The sequence below is a fragment of the Mastigoproctus giganteus genome, chromosome 5 (genome assembly GCF_048544385.1).
Source record: "Mastigoproctus giganteus isolate SK-2022 chromosome 5, ASM4854438v1, whole genome shotgun sequence".
Taxonomy (NCBI): domain Eukaryota; kingdom Metazoa; phylum Arthropoda; class Arachnida; order Uropygi; family Thelyphonidae; genus Mastigoproctus; species Mastigoproctus giganteus.
The window spans coordinates 150,835,981-150,861,897 of NC_143579.1; the positions used below are offsets into that span (position 1 = coordinate 150,835,981).

General features: G+C 37.6%; 1 protein-coding gene across 1 annotated transcript in view; it reads right to left on the minus strand.

Moving 5' to 3' along the window:
• LOC150085767 (PHD finger protein 12) overlaps positions 1-25,917 on the minus strand; it is a 529,395-nt gene that overhangs the window by 153,857 nt on the left and 349,621 nt on the right. Inside the window, exon 11 of the mRNA XM_090373472.1 lies at positions 6,585-6,716. Coding sequence (XP_090229598.1) covers positions 6,585-6,716 — 132 coding nt within the window. The remainder of the gene's footprint in view (positions 1-6,584; positions 6,717-25,917) is intronic.

Here is a 25,917-nt window from a genome sequence, read left to right on the forward strand (position 1 = left end):
CAAATGCAGCTGTGGATGCTTTTTTTTTATTGTTTCTTTTGACAGACAAATTAAGCAAAGTGATATAAATACCACTAGCACTAGGTGGCAGTGATCACATTGTGCTGATGTGGGATTTACTCGAAGATGTAACTACCATCAGGGATAAAGGGAAGGGTTTTTGCTTTCGTAAAGGTGACTATGATGGTCAGAAACAGTTTTTAAATTCTACACAGTGGGATCAACTGATGATGTTACCAACAGCAAATTCTAAATGGGAAGCACTGAAAGAATTAATCTTGAAAGCTACTAGGCATTTTATACCAACTAAGAAATATTGTTCAAAGTTTAGGTATAAATGGATATCAGATGAACTAATGAGATGTGTGGCAGAGAAAACAACACATGGGATGCATATAAAATTATCAGGTGACACAGAAGCCTATGGTAGATATAAGCTGGTCTGTAATCAAGTCATAGAGGAGGTTAAGGCAGATTATGAGAAATCTTTTGCAAAGTATGTAAAGAGTTCTTTACTTATGTAAACTCTAGAAGGAAGGGGATGAATACTTGATATCGATGATTCGACTGTTAAGGATTCTGCTCAAGTAGCTGACAAACTGAATGAGTATTTTGCATCTACATTCACACATGAGAAATTCTGTAAGGAAGGGGGAGGACAGAAGTTTACTGAACTGTAACAGGGAGCTAAACAATTTTGTAGTAACTGAGAGCAATGCAGAGGAGAAATTGTTGAAGTTAAACATAAGAAAGGCACCTGGGGTGAATGGGATCTATCCAGCTATATTAAAGGAGGCAGCAAAGGAAGTAAGCAAAATCATAGCCATAATTATGAGAGCTTCCCTGACTCAGGGGAGGTCCCCATGGACTGGAGATGTGCAAATGTGACCCCACTTCACAAAATAGGATCAAAGGGTGACACAAGTAATTACAGACCTGTCTATTTCTATGGAACTTCTGTTCCAGAGAAATTAATGGAGGCACGGGTTAAAGAAGCATTGCAGAATCATCTAGACAAGACTTCAGCTATAGCTCAGACACAGCATGGGTTTGTTAGGGGGAAGTCTTGTTTGACCAATTTGATTGTATACTATGATGTGGTCACAAAGGAACTGGTTGCAAAAAATAATTTTGATATCATAGACTTGGATTTTAGGAAAGCTTTTGATATTCTTATATATGGAAAATTACTGTACAAATTGGAGCGTATGACATTAAGGGCAAATTGCTGCTATGGATAAATGGATGATTGAGTGGGAGAAGGTAGAGAGTGGTAATAAATGGACATTGCTCTTCGTGGAGTCCTAAGGGTTCGATGTTGGGTCCATTGTTCTTTTCTGTGTTGGCAGAGTGGTAAATGATACTAAGGACAGTACGCTACTGCAACAGAATCTAAAAAAGTTGAGCAGATGGGCTGAGGTGGCAACTGAAGTTTAACATTAACGAATGTAAAGTACTGCATATGGGAGCAGTAACCCCAGAGTAACGTGTGTGGTACTACACTCAGGGTGGTAGAGAATGAAAAAGATTTGGGGATAATTGTGGTGCAGTTAGATATGAAGTTTTCAGTGCAGTGCAGACAGTCTGCAAGAGTAGCAAGAGTCATGGTATCTCGTCAAAGATATACAGAAATTTTTCTAGTAGGGTTAAGGAGGTGATTATCCCCTTGTATAAGGCAATGGTCAGACCACACCTTGAGTACTGCATACAAGGGGCGCCTCCGTAGCCAGGTGGGAAGGAGCAGCAGTGCGTAGTACATGCTTCTTGATTAGACCGGGGTTCGAGCCCGTCACCACCAAATACGAAGCATGCGGAAAGGTCAGGGAATGACCACCGCACCGGAGCAATATGGCCTTAGTTGCTAATGCTCCTAAAAACCCAACAACAACTGCATACAGGTCTGGAAGCCTAATTTTCGGAAAGATGTAGAGCTGCTGGAACGAGTACACTGAAGGACAACGAGATTGGTGAAAGTAAGAAAGGGTTGCTCTTACAAAGAAAGGCTTAAGTTCTGCAAATTGCAGTATCTGGAGACTAGGCACTGCAAAGTAATCTGATTGAACTGTATAAGGCCTTGAATGGTTTGAGCAAGATCAACGTTAATGGGATTCTTCCTCTTGCCCAGATTAGTCGCCTGAGGGGACATAAATTTAAATTGAGGAAAGACAGTTGTATAATTGATAGGCAGAAATTTGCCTTTATTCAGTGGGTGGTTGATTGCTGGAACAAACTTCCATCTATCATTGTAGAAGTTGACAGCTTAAATAAATTCAAGGCAGAACTAGACAAACATCTGGAGTGATTGGATGGGTGAAATTAGAAGGGGGTTTTTTAAGCTTGCTTTCTAGCATCATATTCCTCTACTAATGATAATGCTAAATGACAGATATAAAAACGCATATTATTGGGAAGGAAATTGACTAGTTAAATAAACTAATCACATAGAACATTAGAATGGAGCTTGATTTATTACCTTTATATTATTCATATCTTTAATTAGTAATAAAACAATTTTTTAAATTTGATTTTATTGAAAGATATTTGAGAATGGCTGCTAGTACTATAGTTATAAATTTAGTATACTCTTTTAAAAAAACAAATCCACATGAAAGACAGTATATTAAATGAGACTTAAAAATAACCCTACTCTTACTGCCAGGTTAGAATCAAATCAACCCTTCTCTCATTTTAATTTTGTTACTTAGTGCTTCTTCAGCTTCTTGCCTTTATTAGTAAGCTACAAATATCTTATCTTGTTTTTTCTGAAAAGCATGTTATGTATTTGAAAAATTATAATAACACATGATACATAAGGCTTGATCAAAAAAGTTCAGTGAATGATTTTATAATTCTTGAACACAGTGATATGTAAAAAATTGTGCATAAAGGCTTACAACACCTTTGGAGAACAATGCATTTCAAATTGCTGTTATGAGCCATTCTAGTGAGTTGCTTGTTTTTCTCATTTATCTTGTGTAGCAAAAATGATGAGGTCATTCAACTAGTGTGAACAGGAAAAGGGCTTCCGCATGAGAAGAGATTACAAAGGGTTACAGAGAATGCAAAAAACATACCTCAGAGGATCTGATTAAAGTATATAAAGTGGTGAAAGTGGAGGAATAAATTGAATGATAGTAGAAATTTCAAAAAGAAATGGGACAAAAAACAAAGTGTCATAAATGCAAACTACTGGGGGGAAATTAACCAAACTGTCTAAATTAAATTGTTGTACAAAGGATTGTCTTATATAGAAAACTGAAAATATACAAACTACAGCTGATAATATATTATGACTAATAAAAATTCTATTTTTATAATAAAATGGCAATGAGTGCACACCAATCATCACACGAAGGAGATTAAAGTGTCTCAAACAATACTGAATAGTGAGAGGATTTCATTTGTTTACATACTTTGCAAAAGGGTGCTTTCTGCACTCGACTTTTCTTTTGTGCTTATGACAAAATTTACTTGATACCGTGATTTCCAATTTAGGAAATAAAATCTTACTTAAATATTCTTCAATCTTTGTTATAACCAGTTTGGAATAATTTTATACAATACATAAAAATACATTAAAAATTAAATTTTCTGTTTATAATTTTGGATGACCACATAAGTTCAGAGAAATTCACAAGATAAAGAAAATACAAGCACATCACCATCTTAATACTTCACATGGGCTTGAAAACCGTAAGTCAAATGACTACTTTTTAGTACACTTGCATTGGAATACTCAGCTCAGGCAGCCATTCATTATCATTGGTTTTATAATGCATTAGCATTTTAAGCCACATTGTGTCAATGGTATCTTACCTTATGAACATATGTTCAGGGGCTAATTTGCATGTTGTGCAGATTGAAAGCTTGGATAACTCACAGAGGAGGACCTAATCCCTACAAGTCTTCATTGAAGAGGCCTTTAAGAATTCCTCCAGTTTCTCACAGAATGCACTTAGACATTCCAAGCAAGTGACAAGTGATGAACTCAGTATACTATAATAAAACATTACACTGTAAAATCTCACTATATTGTAAAACAAAATAATATATTTTTATATATTATTTTGTTATGTTTCTTTTTTATCCATACCTAAATTTTTACCAATTATTTATTAAAAAAAAAAAAAAAACATATACAGTTGGACCTCTCCCTATATGAACTTCCATATAGCAAATTTTTCTGTGTAGTGAACTTTTTTGATTTCCCCTTGGTCATTACATTGAAAATAGTTTCTGTATAACGAAGAAAATTTCCATATAACGAACTGATTTTGAAAGACCTGGGTATGCATTGTTTGCACTTCTGGTCTTTAGGCAATAAAGCTGATGCTGCAGAAAGCACGAATTAAGAGCTAAAGGGATTAATTACACAGGTTAAGAGCTAAAACATTCTAAAATTTAGTGGTGCCCATAAAGCCTTGCAGGAGATGAAAAATATGGAAGGTTTTGGAGAACCCTTTGCCCAGCAGTGGGTCAGCAATGTCTGAAAAAAAACCTATACACTACTGTACCGAAAAGTTACTATGGTCAACTGCTATCTATGCATCCACAGCCACAGCAATATATTCCCAGTGAATATATTGGCTCTGGGCAACCTGTTTTCTATTGTTCTCTAATAGAACAATAGAAAACAGGAGTTTCCTTTATCCCGGAAATTCATCTGTTGTTTCAAAGAAATGAGTCATCCACACTTTTACTAAATTTCACCTGTCACGGTAGATGTGGTTCCTAAATCAGCTTTGTTTTATCTGCTGTGCAAGTAACCTCACAATGTCTAAGAGGAAATCCTTGAGTGTAGTGTGAAACATTAGAAGTGCTTAATAATGTAGATCAGGCGTTAAAAAAAAAAAGAAATTTCTTTAAATTTGGTATTCCTGTCAGTAGTGTGTTAACAATTCAGTGTTTCAATTTTCAACTGTTTGAGGAAACGGGACCTAGACAGAAGCATGCGAAATTATGCCTGCATGAGGGTGTAGATGAAGTAGATTTGAACGAAGTTGATTCGAGACCAAAACGTTCCGATATCAGGGACATTTATAAAAGAAAAGGCTACGGAGTACACATCTTTTCTAGGGCATAAAACATTCCAAGCAAGTTCTGGTTGGCTGGACAAATTTAAAGAGTGCATGGTTTACTCGAAAAAGTTATTTCTGATGAAAGTGGAGTTGCAATCGAAGAAGACTATACCCATTAGAAAGGGACAGTTGAAAAAAAATTGACGACTACAAGCCCAAAGACACATTCAACGTTGATGAAACATGTCTATTTTTTAAACGCTTGCTGAACAAGACACTGACTTTTAAAGATGATAAATGTTAGGTGGTAAAAATAGTAAGGAGAAAATTACAGTCTTGGTTCATGCAAATATGGCTGGTAATGAAAAACTGAAGCTTTTGGTAATAAGCAAAAGTAAACAACCACGATGTTTTTGAAAGGAGTAAAGTTATTAGAGTTGGACTACAACTGCAACAAAAAATTTTGGATGACAAGCAAAATTTTTAAGCAGTGGATTTTAAATTTCGTTAGAAAGATGATGAAAGAAAACAGAAAAATTGTGTTGATAATCAACAACTGCCCTGCCCACCTTCACTCGGTAATTTCGAAACTTATAAGTGTAAAGCTTGTTTTCTTTCTTCAGAATACCTCGTCTAAATTGCAGCCAATGAACCAAGGCATTATCAAGAATTTGAAAATGCTCTACTGAAGGCGCACATTGAAAAAAATTATACTGAGAGTATAAACCAACCAACCTGTAAACTCTGTTATAGATTTGCGGATGTGCATATCAGAGTTGGCGAAAGTATGGAGTCAACATGCAACGGAAACAATGATTAAAAATTGTTTTGCAAAAGCAGGTTTTGCTAAAACACCAATTAACAGCGATGAGAGGTATGAACTATGACAAGACATTGAGCAATCTTGGGAAAAACTCCAAGCAAGAGGTTTGATCATTGGAGAAATTGTTCTTGACGAATTTTTAGGAATTGATAATGATGTCATAGTAGCTAAATATCCGAGTATTCAAACAACTGGAGAGTTTTGGAGAGTATTCAAACAACTAGTGATAATATCGACAATGAGTTGGATGAAAATGAAGGCAATATTAAACCTTCCAAACAAGAAATGTTGGCATCATTTGAATCTTTGTGTTGAGGCCTTCACTGGTAACAAAAAGTAACAGAAAATATATTTGTGTGTTTACACAAATTGGAACATTTTTATGAATGGTGTATAGTAGAATGCAGTGTACAACAAAAAATAACCAAAAATTTTACGAAATAATTCTTAAAAGTGTACTAATACATTGTACGCATCATTAAGTAATCATTTCTTAATATGTATGTATTAATAAATTAATTGTTTTAAAATGTTACAAAATTTATTCATTCCCACCTATTTCTGATTTATTTTCCATCTTTTACTATATTTCTGAATTTACAGTATTTTTCATTGTTGAAAAGGTCATATTTCTTTATAACGAAATTTCTGTTTAATGAATTTTTTCAAGGGAACGATCGATTTTGTTTATAGAGGTCCGACTGTATTATGCATGAGACTGCATATACAGAGAAGATTCTTACCTGTAGTTACAATTCCATTTATTCCTTTTACTACACCCACTGATGGTGAATTCTTCTGTGGTAAAAGCTGCTGCAGCCTCTGCCATGCTAAGATGCGGATTAATCTTTCATCCAGCTTTGTTAATTCGACTTCTGAGGTAAAAAAAAATTGTCATATGAATTTTTTATTTATCTAAATTAGTATTTCATTCAAAAAACAAAATAATATCAAGAAATCACATGGTTCCACAGATAAAAAGAGAAATTTAAAACTTTAGATTTCACAATGCAACACCACTATTTCAGCAAAAACATTCTGATCTTTTGCTCCCACACCAATGTACCAACATACAAATATTAATTTTAAAAAATGATATTACTTCTCCCATGAAATTCGGTATAAATTTTATTTTCTTTAACAGAAAAATAACTCTGAAAAGCAAATCACATAAATCCATATAAAATAATGTAATGGGGCTGCATAAGATTTTGTAGCATGCTTTTAATTTAAAACAAACATTAATGAGACATTAAGACCAGGGTTAGTAAACTTCAATGAAATATTCTATAAGAATGATATGTCTTTGGAATAAAATGTTTATTTACTGAAAGGAACAAACTAGATTTTCACTTTAAGAATAGAAATATCATCTTATGTAGTGATAAGAAGAAAACCTTGAATATTCTTGGGAGTGTTACACTGGTACAGATGATTTTTGCTGATTGAAAATTATGAGCAGTATCTTCCCTGCCTAATGGGACTGAATCATTCGATAGACTGATGGGACATGATAGGATCGAATCATGCATGACCATTATTCAATCCCACAATGCATTATATTGTAAAGATAAATTGAGGTAGGTTGCAATAGCAAAGATAAGTTGATATAGTTTAATCTGAATGCTTATGTTGTTGTTTGTTGTTGTTATGGGGGTTTGATGGCGCATAAACTGCTTTGGCTATAATGCGCCTATTCATTTATTGTAGAAATAGATGAGAAGTTTTCATAATGTCAGGAAAGGCTGAGATCAGAAACGATTAAAAACTCCAATTTGCTTCGGAAATCTGAAAAATTCAGAAACATTTGCATTGTCACCGATTAGATTCTCTAGATTTATTGATTTCCGAAGATTAACCAACGATGGTAAGGTTGAATTTCTATCTTGTTTATAGTATGGGCATTCAATGAGAATGTATTTCACAGTCAGGGTTATAGAACAATGTCATGGATCATCTTCTGATAGTAAATGAAAATGGGTCAGATGTGTATGACCTATTCTTGCTCTTGAAAGGACTACTTCTTCTCGTCTAGATGTACGGACACTTCACCGCCAAATTTTGGGATCCTGTTTGAACTGCAACAGCTTGTTATTAGTTTGAGAGCTCCAGATGGTTGTCCATTCTGATAGGCATGCAACATAAATGATTTGTACATAGTCTGATGCTGGAACAGGGATATTGGTTAAATCTAAGGTAGTTGGATTTTTTGCAGCTTTATCAGCCAGATCATTACCAGAAATTCCGGAATGTGCTGGAATCCAGCAGAAGGTGACCAGTTGATGGCGTTCTGAACGCTTATGTCCACCACTTTGGTTCTTCATTATGTTTTAATTTATTCTGACATTTAGTTTATATTAGTAAGAATAATTTAGCTTAGCATCAGTAGAGGCATAAAATGCAAGAAAGCAAGCTTATGCAGCATCAGCCAAAAAAAAAAAAAAAACTCCCACTTCCACTTTACCCCTGCGTTCGTTCAAAATACCTGTCCAGCTGAGCCTTAAATTTATTTAGGGTATCAACTTCCACGACAAAGGATGGAAGTCTGTTCCACCAGCCAACTACCTGCTGGCTAGGCTAAACGCAAATTTCCGCACAGCTATCCTACATCTGACTTTGCTCAATTTGAATTTATGCCCTCTCACGTGATTATTGTGAGAAAGAGGAGGAAGAATCCCATCAGCATTGAGCATGCTCAAACCATTCAAGGCTTTATACACCTCTATCAGATCACCTCGCTGGTTCCTACTCTCCAGACACTGTAATTTGCAAAACTTAAGCCTTTCTTCATAAGAGTACCCCTTTGTTCCATTCATCAATCTTGCTGCCCTTCTCTGTACTCGTTCCAGCAGCTCTACATCCTCCTTGAAATGAGGCCTCCAGACCTGTACGCAGTACTCAAGGTGTGGCCTCACCATTGCCTTATACAATGGAATAGTCACCTCCTTATCCATGCTATAAAAATTCCTGTATATCATTGACAAGACACCATGAGCTACTCTTGCAGCCCGTCTGCACTGCCCAGAGAACTTCATATTTGCCTGCAAAATTACCCCCAGGTCCTTTTCATTCTCTACCACTGTCAGTGTAGTACCACAGAGTTGATACGTTGCTCTGGGGTTGCTGTTTCCCATATGTAGTATTGTACATTTGTCAATGTTAAACTTCATTTGCCACCTCTCAGCCCATCTGCTCAACCTTTCCAGATCCTGTTGCAGCAGCATAGTGTCAGTAGTGTCCTTGACAACCCTGCCAACCTTTGTATGGTCTGCAAACTTGGACATTAAGCTTGATATACCATCATCAATATCATTTATAAATACAGAAAACAATAAAGGACCCAATACTGAACCCTGAGGGACTCCACTAATAACATTAGTCCACGATGAGCAGTGTCCATTGATTACCACTCTGTCTTCTCCCCCCCAACCACCTAAATAAATAAAAAATAACCACTTCCACTTCACCCCTCTGTTCGTTCGAAATACCTGTCCAGCTCAGCCTTAAACTTATTCAGGCTATCAACCTTCACGACAAGGGATGGAAGTCTGTTCCACCAACCAACCAACCACCCGCTGGCTAAAGGCAAATTTCCTCACATCTATCCTACATCTGTCTTTCCTCAATTTGAATTTATGCCCTCTCAGGTGATTATTCTGAGCAAGAGGAAGAATCCCATCAGCTTTGAGCATGCTCAAACCATTCAAGGCTTTATACACCTCTATCAAGATCACGTCGCTGGTGCCTAGTCTCCAGACACTGTAATTTGCAAAACATACACATTATTACTGTTTAAAACTCGAAGTTGTATGCAATGCCTCTAAGGTAATCAATCACATTACAATTCTGAAAATCTTGGACTAATCTTTCGATTCTAGCAGAAATTGCAGCATACTTCTTGTTTCGTTGATTGCCTGAATTACTGGCAATTAGTTGTGAAATTTCGAAATTGTGTAGCCCTTGTTGTTTCTTTAAAGAATTAATGAATCGGTAAATATTTGGGAATAAAGTAACACAAGTTACCTGAAATCTCCTGTGCCACCCCTCCATGCCGTTGTTCGTATATTGCTGATCATTCAGTGTTCGTGTGTAAACATTGCATAATTCGATGGCAAAAATGGGTAATTGCCGGCCTTCTTCCAATATATGTATCTTCAAAGTAGTTTGCAATCACCATAGCTTCAATGGGGATGTCATCAGCTTCAATTTAATCTTCAAATGCTTGAATAACGTTAGCAGGAGGAATAAATGCCAATGCTGGAATCATTCTGATCCAACAAGCAAATTCATGGTCTTGTTCGTATCAGGCTTTTAAACCTTCATTCTGTACCTTTTGCAAACGCTTTGGGAAAGCAGAAATTGCATAAAAAAACAACCGGTATTTACAATACTAGGAAATTCTTGTTGGAAGGCTTGCATGGCACTGTGTTCGAAATCTGTAATAATTCGCTGGGGTTGGAGACCCGGTTGTAGATTTTTAACTTCTTGAAGCAACTTGACGTGTGGCAAGAGTTTTGTTTGGCAGAAGCACATAGACCACTGGAATAAATGCATTGAATTGAACCACATGAATTGTATAAAGCTGCTGGAAATGCGTGGGTACTGTGCTAAAAGTTTCATCAGAAAACCACTCCTGGCTACGTGCCAATAACTGAACATTGTTACTAGTGGAAAAAATAAGCATGCAACCCCGGGAGCAGTTCGTCCTGAGAATCACACATCAAAAACTGTTGTACATTGCCATCGATGATAATTTCTTGAAATTTTTTGGAATTACTAGGTCCTGGAGATTGCTCAGTAAAGCAGGAATACCATTGTTGCATCGAACATGACAAATAGTTCGTTTAAGTGAATTCTTTTTAGGAAGTAATGCCGTGACATTGGCATGAGACTCTGCAATTACTGATGCAACAATTTGCTGTGGCCATTCATTCGTGGTTGTTGCATGTTGCTGTATTTGACCAATCAATTGCAATGCTTCCGACCTTGCAGCTTGAGTTGCATGGTTATGTTAGTTATGACTTTCACAACTGGGCCTTCCAAACCCTATGTCCAAACACGCTCTTTGTAGGTGGAACATTTTTCACAAACCCAGATTCCATGTTTTTCATCTAGAGTTCTCTTTGAAAACACGTAAATATGGTTGTCATCATCTACCAATTTTCTTTTGCCTCTTATTGACGAAACACTTTTTGCCATTGTACCACAGGATTAATCAATCAAGATGCAAAAATAATATGCAGATATTGCACTGCCTGCGACACTCAGCTTGTTCACATGATGCAACACCGATAACGAGGCGGCAAAAATAGCTAATGTGCGCTGTCCACTGCGCCAGGAAATGTGAGAAGAGCCAGATGCAGGAACTTTTATTGTTTGAATTTGGAAAAATCAGAACAAGATTCACTTGTTACTGAAAAGACTCCTATAAGATTAGTCACTGTTCCCTCCCCCATGTCTGTCACTAACCATGTGACTATCACCCACGTGGTCGAGTATGTATTCTTTCCATGTGAAAGGATTAACAGTTCCAGTTAATCCTTTCACAATGGAAAGAGAACCCTGAAGACATACAAAAGGGAAGAAATTAGTTTAAAGGCTACGTGACAATTTGTACACGAATGTAATTTTGAAAATTTGTTCGGAAAAGTTAGAGTTATTGGAAGTTTAGGTCGAGTAACCGAGAGAGTTTAACATTGAATCTCCACTAAAGGAACTGGGACTTCAATAAAAATTCGGGTTATCGAGAATTGACTGTATTTACATTTTTGTAACCTACTCATTATCTACTAGGGGCGAAATGTTCCAGGGGCGAGATGCGAGGGGCTACTTTTCCGTAAAGCGGTGGCGACATGTGTTCGGACTGTTTTGAAAGAGAGAGCGGGAATTATAGAAGCCACTTCAAAAAAGAACAGTGCCCATGGAAGTTTCTGTAGAAGAGACATGCAGCAAAAACACTATGTCTATGAGACAGAGAGTGGAGTGAATATGCAAAAGATGAGTCATTAATTAACCTAACTGCCCTCTTCTAAATGGAATTTAGAAGCCTGAGAGAGGTTTTGGGGGCACCGCCCCAGATGTGGGAACAATATTCCATGGTAGGAATGAATTTGCATTTGTACAGAGTGAACAGCATGTTGGAAGAAAAGAAATGACAAGAGCAAAACAAAGTTTTTTAGATGCAGAGGAAGAAATATTTGTAAGGTGCTTGTGCCAAGAGAGATTAGAAGTCAGGGTAATCCCCAAATGAGATATATCATCTTGCCTAGAAATCGGAGTGTCACCAAAGATAAGCATAGGAGCAGAAGAATCCTTTTTGTAAGATATAAGACAGGATTGAGTTTTAGAAGGATTGAAATCAACTAAGTTGTCTTTGCCCCACTGTTTAGAAGATCTTTATGTCAAACACAATCAAAAGCCTTTGAGATGTCAAGAGCAACTGCTTGTTGGAATGGAAGTCTGTTCCAGCAACCAATTACCCGGTAGCTAAAGGTAAATTTCCACACATCTATCCTACATCTGTATTTCCTCAATTTGAATTTATGCCCTCTCAGGTGATTACTCTGAGCAAGAGGAGAAATCCCATCAGCATTGAGCATGCTCAAACCATTCAAGGCTTTATACACCTCTATCAGATCACCTCGCCAATGCCTAGTTTCCAGACACTGTAATTTGCAAAACTTAAGCCTTTCTTCGTAAGAGAGAACCCTTCATTCCATTCACTAATCTTTCGTTCCAGCAACTCTACATCCTTCTTGAAATGAGGCCTCCAGGCCTGTATACAGTACTCTAGGTGTGGCCTGACCATTGCCTTATACAAGGGAATAATCACCTCATTATCTCTGCTAGAAAAATTCCTATATATCATTGACAATACACCATGAGCTACTCTTGCAGCCCATCTGCACTACTCAGAGAACTTCATATCTGCCTGCACAACCACCCCCCAGGTCCCTTTCATTCTCTACCACTGTCAGTGTAGTACCACAGAGTTGATACGTTGCTCTGGGGTTGCTGTTTCCCATATGCAGTACTTTACATTTGTCGATGTTAAACTTCATTTGCCACCTCTCAGCCCATCTGCTCAACCTCTCCAGATCCTGTTGCAGCAGCATAGTGTCAGTAGTGTCCTTGACAACCCTGCCAATCTTCGTATCGTCTGCAAACTTGGACATTAAGCTTGATATATCATTATCAATATCATTTATAAATACAGAAAACAACAATGGACCCAACACTGAACCCTGAGGGACTTTAATAACATTAGTCTACGATGAGCAGTGTCCATTGATTACCATTCTCTGTCTTCTTCCCCTCAACCATCCCTTTATCCACAGCAGCAATTTGCCTCCAATGCAACACTGCTCCAATTTGTGTAGCAGTCTTCCATGTGCAACAGTATCAAAAGCCTTTCTAAGCTCCAGATATATAATATCAAAGTTATTCCCTGCATCCAGTTCTTTTGTGACTGCATAATAGTATCCAATCAAGTTGGACTTTCCCTTAACAAAACCATGCTGTGTCCGAGCTATAACTGAAGTCTTGCCTAGATGATCCTGCAGTGCTTCTTTAACCAGTGCTTGGATTAATTTTCCTGGAACAGAAGTTAAACTCACAGGTCTCTAACTACTTGTGTTGGCCTTTGATTCTCCTTTGTGAATTAGTGTCACACTTGCACTTCTCCGGTCTGTGGGTACCTTCCCTGAGTCCAAGGAAGCTCTCATAATTATGACTAAGGGTTTGCTTACTTCCTTTACTGCCTCCTTTAATATAAGTGGATAGTTCCCATCCACCCTGGATGCCTTTTTTATGTTTATCCTCAACAATTTCTCCTCTACATTCCTCTCAGTTATTATAAAATCATCTAGCTCACTGCCAACTCTCCACTCTGGCATTCCTCTTCCTGAATTACTCCTCATGTGTGAATGTAAATGCAAAATACTCATTTAGTTTGTTAGCCACCTGAGCAGGATCACCAACAGTTGAACCATCAATATCCAGTGGACCAATCTAATTCATCCCTTTCCTTCTAGAGTTTACATAGGTAAAGAACTCTTTTCTGTTTTTCTTTGCATCCTTTGCCAAGGATTTCTCATAATCTGCCTTTGTCTGCCAAATCTCCTTTGTGACTTGGTTACAGACCAGCTTATATCTATCATAAGCTTCTATGTCACCCATTAATTTATATGTATTCCATGCATTTTTCTTCTCTGCCATATGTCTCATTAGTTCATCTGACATCCATTTAGGGCTAAACCTTGAACAATATTTCTTAGTTGGTATGTAAAGCCTAGTAGCTTCCAAGATAAATTTTTTGAATGCTTTTCATTTTGAATTTGCTATTGGTAACATCATCAGTTGGTCCCACTGTATAGAATTTAAATACTGTCTCAGACCATCGTAGTCACCTTTATGAAAGCAAAAATCCCTCCCTTTACCCCTGATGGTAGTTACCTCTTTGAGTAAATTCCACTTCAGCACACTGTGATCATGCCACCTAGTGGTTCCTCTATCTGGAGATTCTCAATGCATGAAGAATCACTACTGATAATCATATCAAGAGTATTACTCCCTCTAGTTGCCTCCCGAACATGTTGATATAGAAAACAATCATCCAATAAATCCACAAAAGCCTTGTTAGTGTGTGAGTGACCAACTCACAAATTCCAGTCAATATCTGGGAAATTAAAATCCCCCATTATAAGACTCTTTGATTTACTGGCCCACTCTATTCCCTGTACAGTTTCGTATTATACTCATCAGAGTCATTAGGCCTATAGCACACTCCTACTCTCAATTTTGACCTCAAAATGCTTATGTTACACCAAACTGACTCGACACTGCACTGTCCAGCAATGTTGACTGGCTTCACTTCCTTGGATTTTATGTTTCTTAAATAATAGCATAACCCCTCCTCCCTTCCTGTCTGTCTATCCTTTCTGTACACATTGTACTCCCCAAATTCGAGTTCTGCATTCCTTATTTCTATATGACACAACGTCTCTGATATCCCAACAATATCTGCCTTTGGTGTTTTGAGCAATACCTCAAATTCATCAAATTTATTTACCAAACTCCTAACATTGGAGTACACGCAAGTTTACATGCACCTGTTCCTATTCTTAGCTACCCTAACACAACCCATGTGTAACCCATTTAAGTGTATCCCATCCCTGTAGAAGTAGTCTCTCATGTTTACAAGGAATAAGTTCAGGAGCACATGTTTTGAGAACAAGTGGAAAAATAGAACAGCTTAACTGCTGTTCCAGGTAAATAATGGAATCACTGATTAAAGATGATTAAAGTCACTAATTAAAGTAATACAGGACATCTAGACAGGAGAGGTGTATACAGGCAGTTCTCGCTTTACGAGTTCCCAGGTTTATGAGTTTTTTTTCCCCATCAAGTATCAACAAAATCGAAAATATGAACATTAATTACAAAAAATGAATGTTAAACATTCATAAATACCACATTCCCAACCATGTCCGCAGGTACACGATACAGTGTACCCAGCTTTACGATATTAATCAGTTACAGAGACACCATCATGTCATTAAAATATCGTAATGTGAACCCAATAACACATTGTTTTTTGGTAATTCATTTCAATATCTCAGAAGTTGAAATTTTCGCGGTATAACTAAGCTATTTATCTCTCTAAAATGCCATTTTTAAGGTCATGATCGTGACTATAAGATCATATAAAAGGTCGTGAGCATGGTTTGTAAATTGTATTAGTTACCAATTCTAATCATTAAAATGCACCATCGTTATTATATATGTTCCGTTATAAAAATCAATTTTAAACGCCTTTGTGATATTTTTCTAAAGCAAATTTCTGGAGATCACAACCATAAAACAATAAAAACAATTTGCACTTTCCGGTTTATTGGGCTTTTCTGCTACTGCAAACAATTATAAATGGGTAGTAAACTCAATCTTCTTGCATTTGCGAAAATAACGCTGGAATTGTGTGGTTTTTTAAAGTTAATATGGTGAAATTGTTTTCCATTTACTGAAATCTTCAATTCAATCGTATAAAAAACAAATATATTTTCAGAATCTTCTCTTCATTCCTTTTTTTTATGCTTCGTAAACTTGTTACTCCACACGAATCGTGTTAGTTGCAATTTGTGTGTGCTGTTAAAAAATGCTTATGCATGCAATCATGAAAGTTATAATTAAAAGAGATTATCTTGGAAACAAACACCTCTTGAAACATTTCTGAAGAAGATAACTCCTTGTGCAACAAACCAACGAGTGCCGAGCCAATAATGAGTTATCAACGAGTGTGTATTTAGTCGATGATGATGATGAAGAATAAATATTCTTTAACATTTGTAAGTCGTAAATAATTTCTCTATTATTATAATTTGCTCGATTTTACAAGCTAAATTTTCATTTCTTTCGATAAATCAATCATTGTAAATCATTCATTTACACTAATTAGCTAAATAATTTCATTGTTGAGAACGTAACACCTATTTTTAACCTTATGTCTATGGGAAATAAATTCTCACTTTACGAGCACGTGCTAGGAACGAATTAACTTGTAAAGTTGAGAACTACCTGTACTTCAGTTGCAGCAGGGGTTCATTAATGAGAGATCGTGTGGCTAATTTGATTGTATACTATTAGCATAAGCATTAATGGCAAATGATACAAGAAAGAAAGCTTATACAGAGTCAGTCAAAAAAAAATTTACCAGACTGGAGATCAGAATTTAATGAATTGGTAGTGGATATTTGAGAAGTTGAAGCTTTTTGAGGAAGACAAGGTTTCTCAAACTGGAAGGTGGGTTGTAATGTGCTATCATCAGCAAAACTATGGAGAGGATTTCCAGTCAATGGAAGGAGGTCATTAATAAATAAAAGGAAAAGCTAGAAGTCAGAGAGCCATCTACCAACACCCTCAATGAGTGCTCAGAGAGAAAACTGAATAACCAATTAGAAAAAACAGTTGGCAAGCCATAAGATAGAAGCATGTTTAGAAGACCTTTATGCCAAAAATGATCGAAAGTCTTTGAGATGTCAAGAGATACTGCTTATATTTCATCAAATTTTTCCATTGAATTTGTCCATATATGGGTAACATAAGCCAGAATATCACCAGTGGATCGACACTGAGGGAATCCATACTGGCAATCGTTGATCAGATGGAAGGTTTCTAGATAGTTTAAGAGTTGGCAGTTAATTGATTTCTCCATTACTTCAGAAAGAGTAGAAGTAATTGCAATGGGATGATAATTGGATGGGAGGGATTTCTCACCCTTTTTAGAAACTGGATGGATATGAGGAAATTTCCAAGCACAAGAAAAAATACCATTGGAATAGGAAAGTGAAAAAAGGCAGCAAAGAACAGGAGTAAGTTTAGGAGCACAAGTTTTGAGAATAAGTGGAGAAATACCATCAGGACCTGGTGCTTTCTTAGCATCAACATATCAAAATCCTTCTGAACATCCTTTTGATGGAAGACCAAAGGACGCATTGAATGGAGCATGCGGGAATGGTGGGGTGTGGTTCACAAAGGTCATTAATACACTAGTTGGAAGAAAAATAGGATGTAAGAAGGTCAGCTTTATCTTTGCCTGAAGTGGCAATAGAACCGTCTGGATTTGACAGAGGTGGGATCAGAAATAGGCAAAAATGGCAGCCAATAGCTTTGGCAAGAGAACAAAATGCTTGGTTAGCATTTGAACAAGAAGCACGTTTTCTACTCTTAGCCTGTTCAAAATCTAGTTTGGATGGATTAACAACTGCTTTACAATCATTCTGAGCTTTGGCGTAAAAACAAAATGAAACTGACAATTTGGAAACAAGTCAATTATGATATGCAAAATTCTTCTCTTGAACAGCCTTGGCACATTTATTGGAAAAGCAAGGTTTAGATAAAGAAGGGGATTTTAAGGTGGAGTTCCACCTCTACAAGAATAATTTTTATGACATGACACGAACTGTGCAAATGTTGACATCAGAAGATTTGAAATATTAATTTGACAAAAGTAAAAAAGGAAAGAAATGCCACTGTTCATCCCATTTTGCATTCTTGTAATACAAAACAGCACAAGGCCAAGAATGGCCATGAGAGAAAGACTCTATTGGAGGAAAGACAATCACCAAGTTGTAATCTGAGGTGCCTAGAGGACCACTCACCTCGACCATGTACTTAGAAGGGCTGTTTGTGAAAAAAAAGATCAGGCTTGTTGGATATGTGGTTAGGATTGTCTGGTATCCTGGTAGGTAAATGAACAATTTATGTGTGAGGTCATTAGTAATTGCAAAAGCCTTAGCATCTCGACTAGCTGGGTCCGTGTGACCAGAAAATGGATGCCAGCTGGAATTGTGAACATTAAAATCACTAAGGAAAATTGCCTCACTGTTAGGAAAGTTGGACTGGAAAAAGTAAAGTTTCAAAGAAAGGAAGTCAAAGAGTTCCAAGTGATTAGTGGATTTGGAGAACAACAGAGGGAATAGACAAATTTGACAGAATGTGGCAGAGAGATTTTAAGCCAGAGAAGATCAAAAAGATGAGATTCCAAATTACTAAGTCTGACAGGAAATATCAGAACAGACATATGCACAAGTACCATCTTCGAAGCAAAAGGAATCATACAGCGAATAATTCAGACAACTGAGTTGAGCAGTAGTTGAATCAAGTGATATCTGAGATTCTGTCAGAAAAAGTTATGGGTTTGGCAGACTCTAAATGGAAATGGACATCATTTAGATTGGAACTGAGACCACTTATGTTTGTAAAATGAACGAGGAAGTGTTTGGGGGAGGGGGTTTAGATCTTTTCACAGTTAAGGTTGCTCTATTAGTTTGACAATTCATGGTGTATTCAGTAGTAAGAAAAGGTGGAGGGGAAATGCTGCATGAAGTAATGAAATTTTTGGATATGGTTTGTACAGGGTAAGAATATATCCAGCTCCTTGACATAATGTGGCATCGACAATGTCCCCTTCATACACACACACTATTCCTGAAATTTTAATTTATCCCCTCCCCCTGAGTTCTAGAATTCTCTTTACTTCATATCTGCCAATATTGTAACACCCAGATCCCTTTCCTCCTCCATTGGTTTTAACTCTACCAAGTGTATAATTTCTTTCGGGGTTGCTATTTCCCAAGTGACACCTTGCATTTAGCAGCATTAAAATATAGCTACCACTTCTCTGACCACCTTTGAAGTCTGTTCAAGTCACCCTACAGGAGCACTACTTGGCACTGATCATTAACGATGCTACCAATCTTTACATTGTTTGCAAATTTTGACATCATGCCTTCTACCCCTTTGTCGATGTCATTTATGAAAATGAGAAACAACAGTGGTCCAAGAACCAATCCTTGAGAAACCCCACTTCTGACATTACAACAATCTGAAGAATATCCATTAATTATTGGTCAAGGTTATACAGTAACCTCTCAAGATGGACCGAATGAAATGATTTGCTAAAATCCATATAAACTACATTGAAATTGTTCCCTACATCCAGCTCATGAGTAACTGTGTCAAAATAGCCTACTAAGTTAGTTAAACCTGGTCCTGATACCCTAGTCCTCCAGGTTGGGCACAGGGTTGACAACCCTGCCCTATAAAAAAATCTAACCGTTATGTATAGCTTGACAAATGAAACCGGACAACCTTTATGGAAATAGACTGGTCCTTGAAATAAGGACATGAGTTTGGTATTGAGATTTGGAACTTGGAATGTGCGTACCCTGTTGAAGGCTGGAGCTAAGAACAGCATAGCAGAGGAAGTTGAAAAGTTTAAGATTGATATTGTTGCTCTCCAAGAAGTTAGATGGAAATGTTAAGATTAATAAGTTGAAATTTACAATGTATTACTCTGAAATTGATGACAGACAAGGAGTACAGGATATAGGATTTCTAAGAGAATGTGCAGCCTTAGAATTAAAGGAAAATTCCATAATGTGACCTTCATTAATGTGTACGCTCCAAATGAAGGTGCAGATTATGATGTTGCAGATGGATTTTACGATCAACTCCAGGCCGTGTGTGAAAGAATTCAAAAACATGATGCTATTATTACTCTCTGTGACTTCAATGTAAAAGCAGGGAAGAAGTTAAAGAATGGTCGTAGAATAGCAGAATTTTCTGCTGCCAACTTTAAGGTCACGAGTACCTGGTTTCCAAGAAGGAATATTCACAAATGTACATATAAAATCCATGGTACAAATCAGGCTAATCAGATTGATTATGTACTGGTCTCTAAGAAGTGGGCTACTGCAATTGAAAATGTCCATTCTTTTCGGTGTGCCAGCTCCAATTCTGATCATTTTCTGTTGGGAGTCAGAATGAAGTATAAAATAGCTCTAGTAGCAAGAGGAAACTAAGAAAACTAAGCAGCAGGCTGAGAAAACTAAGCAGCAGAATATAGAGAAATTGAAAGATAGACTTGTTGAAACGAAGTACCAGGCAGAGTTGGCCTGAAGACTGCAGGAACAAGAAAAAAGTGACAAGACTGAAGATGAATGAATGGACTTGCATAAAGGCTGTAATTCTGGGTGCAGCACACGTAACCTTGGGTGAAACCTCAAGGCTAAGAAATGAGCAATGGTATGATGACGTGTCAAGTAGCCCAGGGCAAAATGTTTACAGTGGAATAGCAGAGCGATTAGTGAACACTACAAGAAAAAATGGATTGCCGCAGTTAAGAAATGTAGAAAGAAAAAGAGAGAAGCTTTGAGAAGGAAGGTCGATTAAATGGTGGAACATTACAAGAAGGAAAGCAGAAATTTTCCTAAGAAGATTGCTATTGTACTATACAGTAGAACCATGCATTTAAGACCCTAGTTTTGAAGAAATTCGAAAAGTTATTAAGTGCTTAAAGAACTATAAAGCACCAAGAGCTGATGGAATAACTGCAGAGTTGCTCAAGAACCGTGGAGTGATACTATATAGATGAATACATAATCTAATACTATTAATATGGTCTGAGGAAATACTCCCATATGAATGGACACCTGGAATCATACAGCCGATATACAAGAAGGGTGACAAACTGTTTTGCTCTAACTATAAAGGTATTACATTCCTGAGCATTACTTACAAGTTCTGTAGGGAGTTATTTACAACAGACTGGTAGCATATTTCAGAGAACAATCATTGGAGAATATCAGTGTGGTTTTAGACCCAATTGCTCAACAACTGACCAAATTTTCATCTTGAGGCAGACACAGGAAAAAGCAAGTTGAGTATAATATACACTTATTTAACCTATATGCATATTTCAAACAAGTTTTTGATTCACTCAACTGAGAGGAAGTGATAAATGATCTCCTTCCCCTGGGTATACTTGCAAAGATTGTTAGGCTCATAAAAGCAACCCTGGCTGGCTCTAAAGCAGTGGTGAGAATTGACAATGAGTTTACAATTCCATTTGACATTAACGCTGTTGTTAGACACGGTGATGCACTCTCTACAGTACAGAGCATATCGCCCCATTTATGGGCATTTGCCATACATTTGTTTGACTTTTCTTCAAATTAATCTGGTATCCGTGTCTTTAGTAATTGTAGAGGTAGAGTGTATCTAGGAATCTATTTTTGCTGATCATCCTATTTGTCTTGCTTTGGCCTTCAGTCTTTTCATAAGATTTGTGTTATTTAAATTGGTTTTAGAGGCGAGTCTCAGAAAATTAGAAATAACTGGACATATAGGAAGAAAGGCAGTGCAGGTCTGCGCATATGCTAATGATGCCGCTATTATCAGTATTACTAAAGATAGTAAACACTGGAGAAAACAGTGGCCAGGCTGGATAGTGAAACACAAAGAAGAGGACTTAGGATAAATGAAGTTAGCAGTAGAAAAGGCACATATGCAAGAAAGCAAGCTTATATAGCATTGTATAGCATCAGTCAAAAAAAAAAAAAAAAAAAAAACACACCCTTCTCATTTCACCCATCCACTTGCTCCAAACGTTTGTCTACTTCTGCCTTGAATCTATTCAAGCTATCACCTTCTGCAATGACAGATGAAAGTTTGTTCCAGCAATCAGTCACCCACTGGCTAAAGGAAAACTTCCGCAATTTGAATTTATGCTCTCTGAGGCCATTATTCTGACAAAGGCATGATCTAATTCATGAGAGTTGCCGGTGCGGACGTGCCTTTCTGCCGCTCTTGGAACAGAGAAGTTTTTTCTGATTTATTTTCTGCTTTATTAGTTTAAATTGACATATTAACTTATTTTCTAGAGTAGCTTTATATTCCTATTTACGGTACTTAAGTTTGAAGTAACTTAGAGATTTTGTAGGTATTACTTAGTATCGGAAAGGGTATCAAATCCATGTGTTTACCGTTCGTAAATAGCCACCATTGTTATGGGAAAATTAATCAGTAAAATCTATTAATCTTGTCGAACTTAATTGGAAATTAAATTGTACTTTTAACTATACATATAACCACTTAGGTTACGTAACATACATAATTAGTAAAAATAAATAATTAATACATAATTTGATACGGAAGTTATATAAAGGGATTTCGTAGATAACACTCATTACTGAAACATAAATATTTCGTAGATAACACTCGTTACTGATTTCGTAGATAACACTCGTTACTGAAACATAAATATTTCGTATATAACACTCGTTATTGAAACATAAATATTTCGTAGATTTCGTAGATAACACTTGTTACTGAAACATAAATATAGCGTTATAACTGTGTTGGGAGTTTAGGATTTAATTTTGTACTGAAATTGAAATTTTATTGAAAGTAAATCGAAATCATGACTCAAACCAGAGCAGCAAAGCAAAAGGCTCAAGCTAATGGGAATTCTGTGGCTCAGGGGAGAACTGAGGGCGGCAGTTGCCCTCTGAATCACATCTTTTTAAGATGCACTATTTGCTTGATGTTTGTGGAGCAGTCAGGTATGGGGCATGATACTGCCATGGGGAATGTCTTTGTATGTGCGCGATGCACATACAAAGGAGTGCAAGGAAATCAGGCGACAACTCAGCGTTGTTATGGGCCTATATGAGAGCTTGAAGGACAGGGTGGATGCCCTCGAAGGATTACAAGTGAGGGGCCCATCAAGCTCTCAGCTGCCCACACCAATGCCAGAGCTTGCACTTGGTCATCGCGCAACACAGCGGCAACCCCCAAGGAAGAATGCGCTGGTCCCAAAGGAACTAGTAGTTGTTGGTGACTCCATTGTCAGGGAAACGGGAAACATGCTTTGTAAAAAGGATAGGTGGAACAGGACCAGGGTATGTCTGCCAGGGGGCAAAGGTTGATGACGTTGTAGAGCGGATATCATCTTTTAAGGGCACAAAAGGTGATATAGTTGTACACATTGGCACTAATGATATTAAGAGTAGGAGACAAGCGGAATTACTTAACAAGTACAGGTCACTGATGAAAAAAAGCCGTGAATTAGGGTTGAATTTGAAAGTGTTTGCAATTCTGCCCAAACACGATAGGAGGGAGTATATGATGAGAGCCCTGTCGATCAATTCGGCCCTGGAAAGATTGTGCAGGGCTCAAGGGGTAGAATTTTTTTCAGCCTGGTCTGTACTTGTTAACAGGAGAGATTGCTTCTACAGGGATGGGATACACTTAAATAGAAAGGGTGCAAGAATGTTTGCTGATGCTATCGAGGCAGTGTTAGGTGGGTCGGAAAACTGCTAGATTGGGGGATACAAGAACTAATAGATTAACAGTAGCCACTGGCAGAGGAGAAAGTGATTCTTGCACTGCTTCTATTGGATTGAGCAGCAGCCTGGAAAATAAGATGCAGGATATTTCAGAGACTGCTGGGAATCATGGGGGTACAAGTGAACACGTGGGTTGTGTTAGGGTGGCAAAGAGGAAGAGCAGGTGCATGTATACTTGCATGTACACCAATGCTAGGAGTCTAGTAAATAAATTTGATGAATTTGAGGTATTGCTCACAACATCAAAGGCAGATATTGTTGGGATTTCAGAGACGTGGTGTCACACAGATATAAGGAATGCAGAACTGGAATTTGGGGAGTACAATGTCTACAGAAAGGATAGGCAGGATAGGAAGGGAGGAGGGGTTATGCTATTAGTAAAGAAACACATAAAATCCAAGGAAGTGAAGCCAGTCGACATCACTGGACAGTGCAGTGTAGAGTCAGTTTGGTGTGACATAAGCATTGGGAGATCAAAATTGAGAGTAGGAGTGTGCTATAGGCCTAATGACTCTGATGAGTATAATAAGAAACTGTATAGAGAAATAGAGTGGGCCAGTAAATCAGAGAGTCTTGTAATGGGGGATTTTAATTTCCCAGATATTGACTAGAATTTGGGGGCTGGTCACGCGCACACTAGCAAGGCTTTTGTGGATTTATTGGATGATTGTTTTCTACATCAGCATGTTTGGGAGGCAACTAGAGGGAGTAATACTCTTGATTTGATTATCAGTAGTGATTCTTCATGCATTAAGAATCTGCAGATAAATGAACCACTAGGTGGCAGTGATCACAGTGTTCTGAAGTGGGAGTTACTCAAAGAGGTAACTACCATTAGGGGTAAAGGGAAGGGGTATTGCTTTCGTAAAGGCGACTACGATGGACTGAGACAGTATTTAAATTCTATACAGTGGGATCAACTGATGATGTTACCAACAGCAAATTCAAAATGGGAAGCATTCAAAGAACTTATCTTGGAAGCTACTAGGCTTTACATACCAACTAAGAAATATTGTTCAAGGTTTAGGCCTAAATGGATGTCAGATGAACTAATGAGGCATATGGCAGAGAAGAAAAATGCTTGGGATACATACAAATTAACACGTGATACAGAAGCCTATGATAGATACAAGTTGATCTGTAACCAAGTTACAAAGGAGGTTAGGCAGGCAAAGGCAGATTATGAGAGATCCTTGGCAAGGGATGCGAAGAAAAACAGCAAAGAGTTCTTTACTTATGTAAACTCTAGAAGGAAGGGGATGAATCAGATTGGTCCACTTGATATCGATGGGTCAACTGTTGATGACCCTGCTCAGGCAGCTAACAAACTAAATGAATATTTTGAATCGACATTCACACATGAGGAGTTATTCAGCGAGGGGAATGCCAGAGATGTATTCAACTCTAGCAGTAAGCTAGAGAATCTTGTAATAACAGAGTCAAGTGGAGGAGAAATTGTTGAAGATAAACACAAGAAAGGCACTTGGGGTGGATGGGATCTATCCAGTTATATTAAAGGAGGCAGCAAAGGAAGTAAGCAAACCCTTAGCCATAATTATGAGAGCTTCCTTGGACTCAGGGGAGGTACCCATGGACTGGAGATGTGCAAATGTGACCCCAATTCACAAGGGAGGATCAAAGGCTGACACAAGTAATTATAGACCTGTGAGTTTAACTTCTGTTCCCGGAAAATTAATGGAGGCACTGGTTAAAGAAGCACTGCAGGATCATCTAGACAAGACTTCAGTTATAGCTCGGACACAGCATGGTTTTGTTAAGGGGAAGTCTTCCCTGACCAATTTGATTGGATACTATGATGCAGTCACAAAAGAACTGGATGGAGGGAATAAATTTGATATTATATACTTGGATCTTAGAAAGGCTTTTATACTGTTGCACATGGAAGACTGCTGCACAAAATTGGAGCAGTGTTGCATTGGAGGCAAATTGCTGCTATGGATAAAGGGGTGGTTGAGGGGGAGAAGACAGAGAGTGGTAATCAATGGACACTGCTCATAGTGGACTAATGTTATTAGTGGAGTCCCTCAGGGTTCAGTATTGGGTCCTTTATTGTTTTCTGTATTTATAAATGATATTGATGATGGTATATCAAGCTTAATGTCCAAGTTTGCAGACGATACGAAGGTTGGCAGGGTTGTCAAGGACACTACTGACACTATGCTGCTGCAACAGGATCTGGAGAGGTTGAGCAGATGGGCTGAGAGGTGGCAAATGAAGTTTAACATCGACAAATGTAAAGTACTGCATATGGGAAACAGCAACCCCAGAGCAACGTATCAACTCTGTGGTACTACACTGACAGTGGTAGAGAATGAAAGGGACCTGGGGGTGGTTGTGCAGGCAGATATGAAGTTCTCTGAGCAGTGCA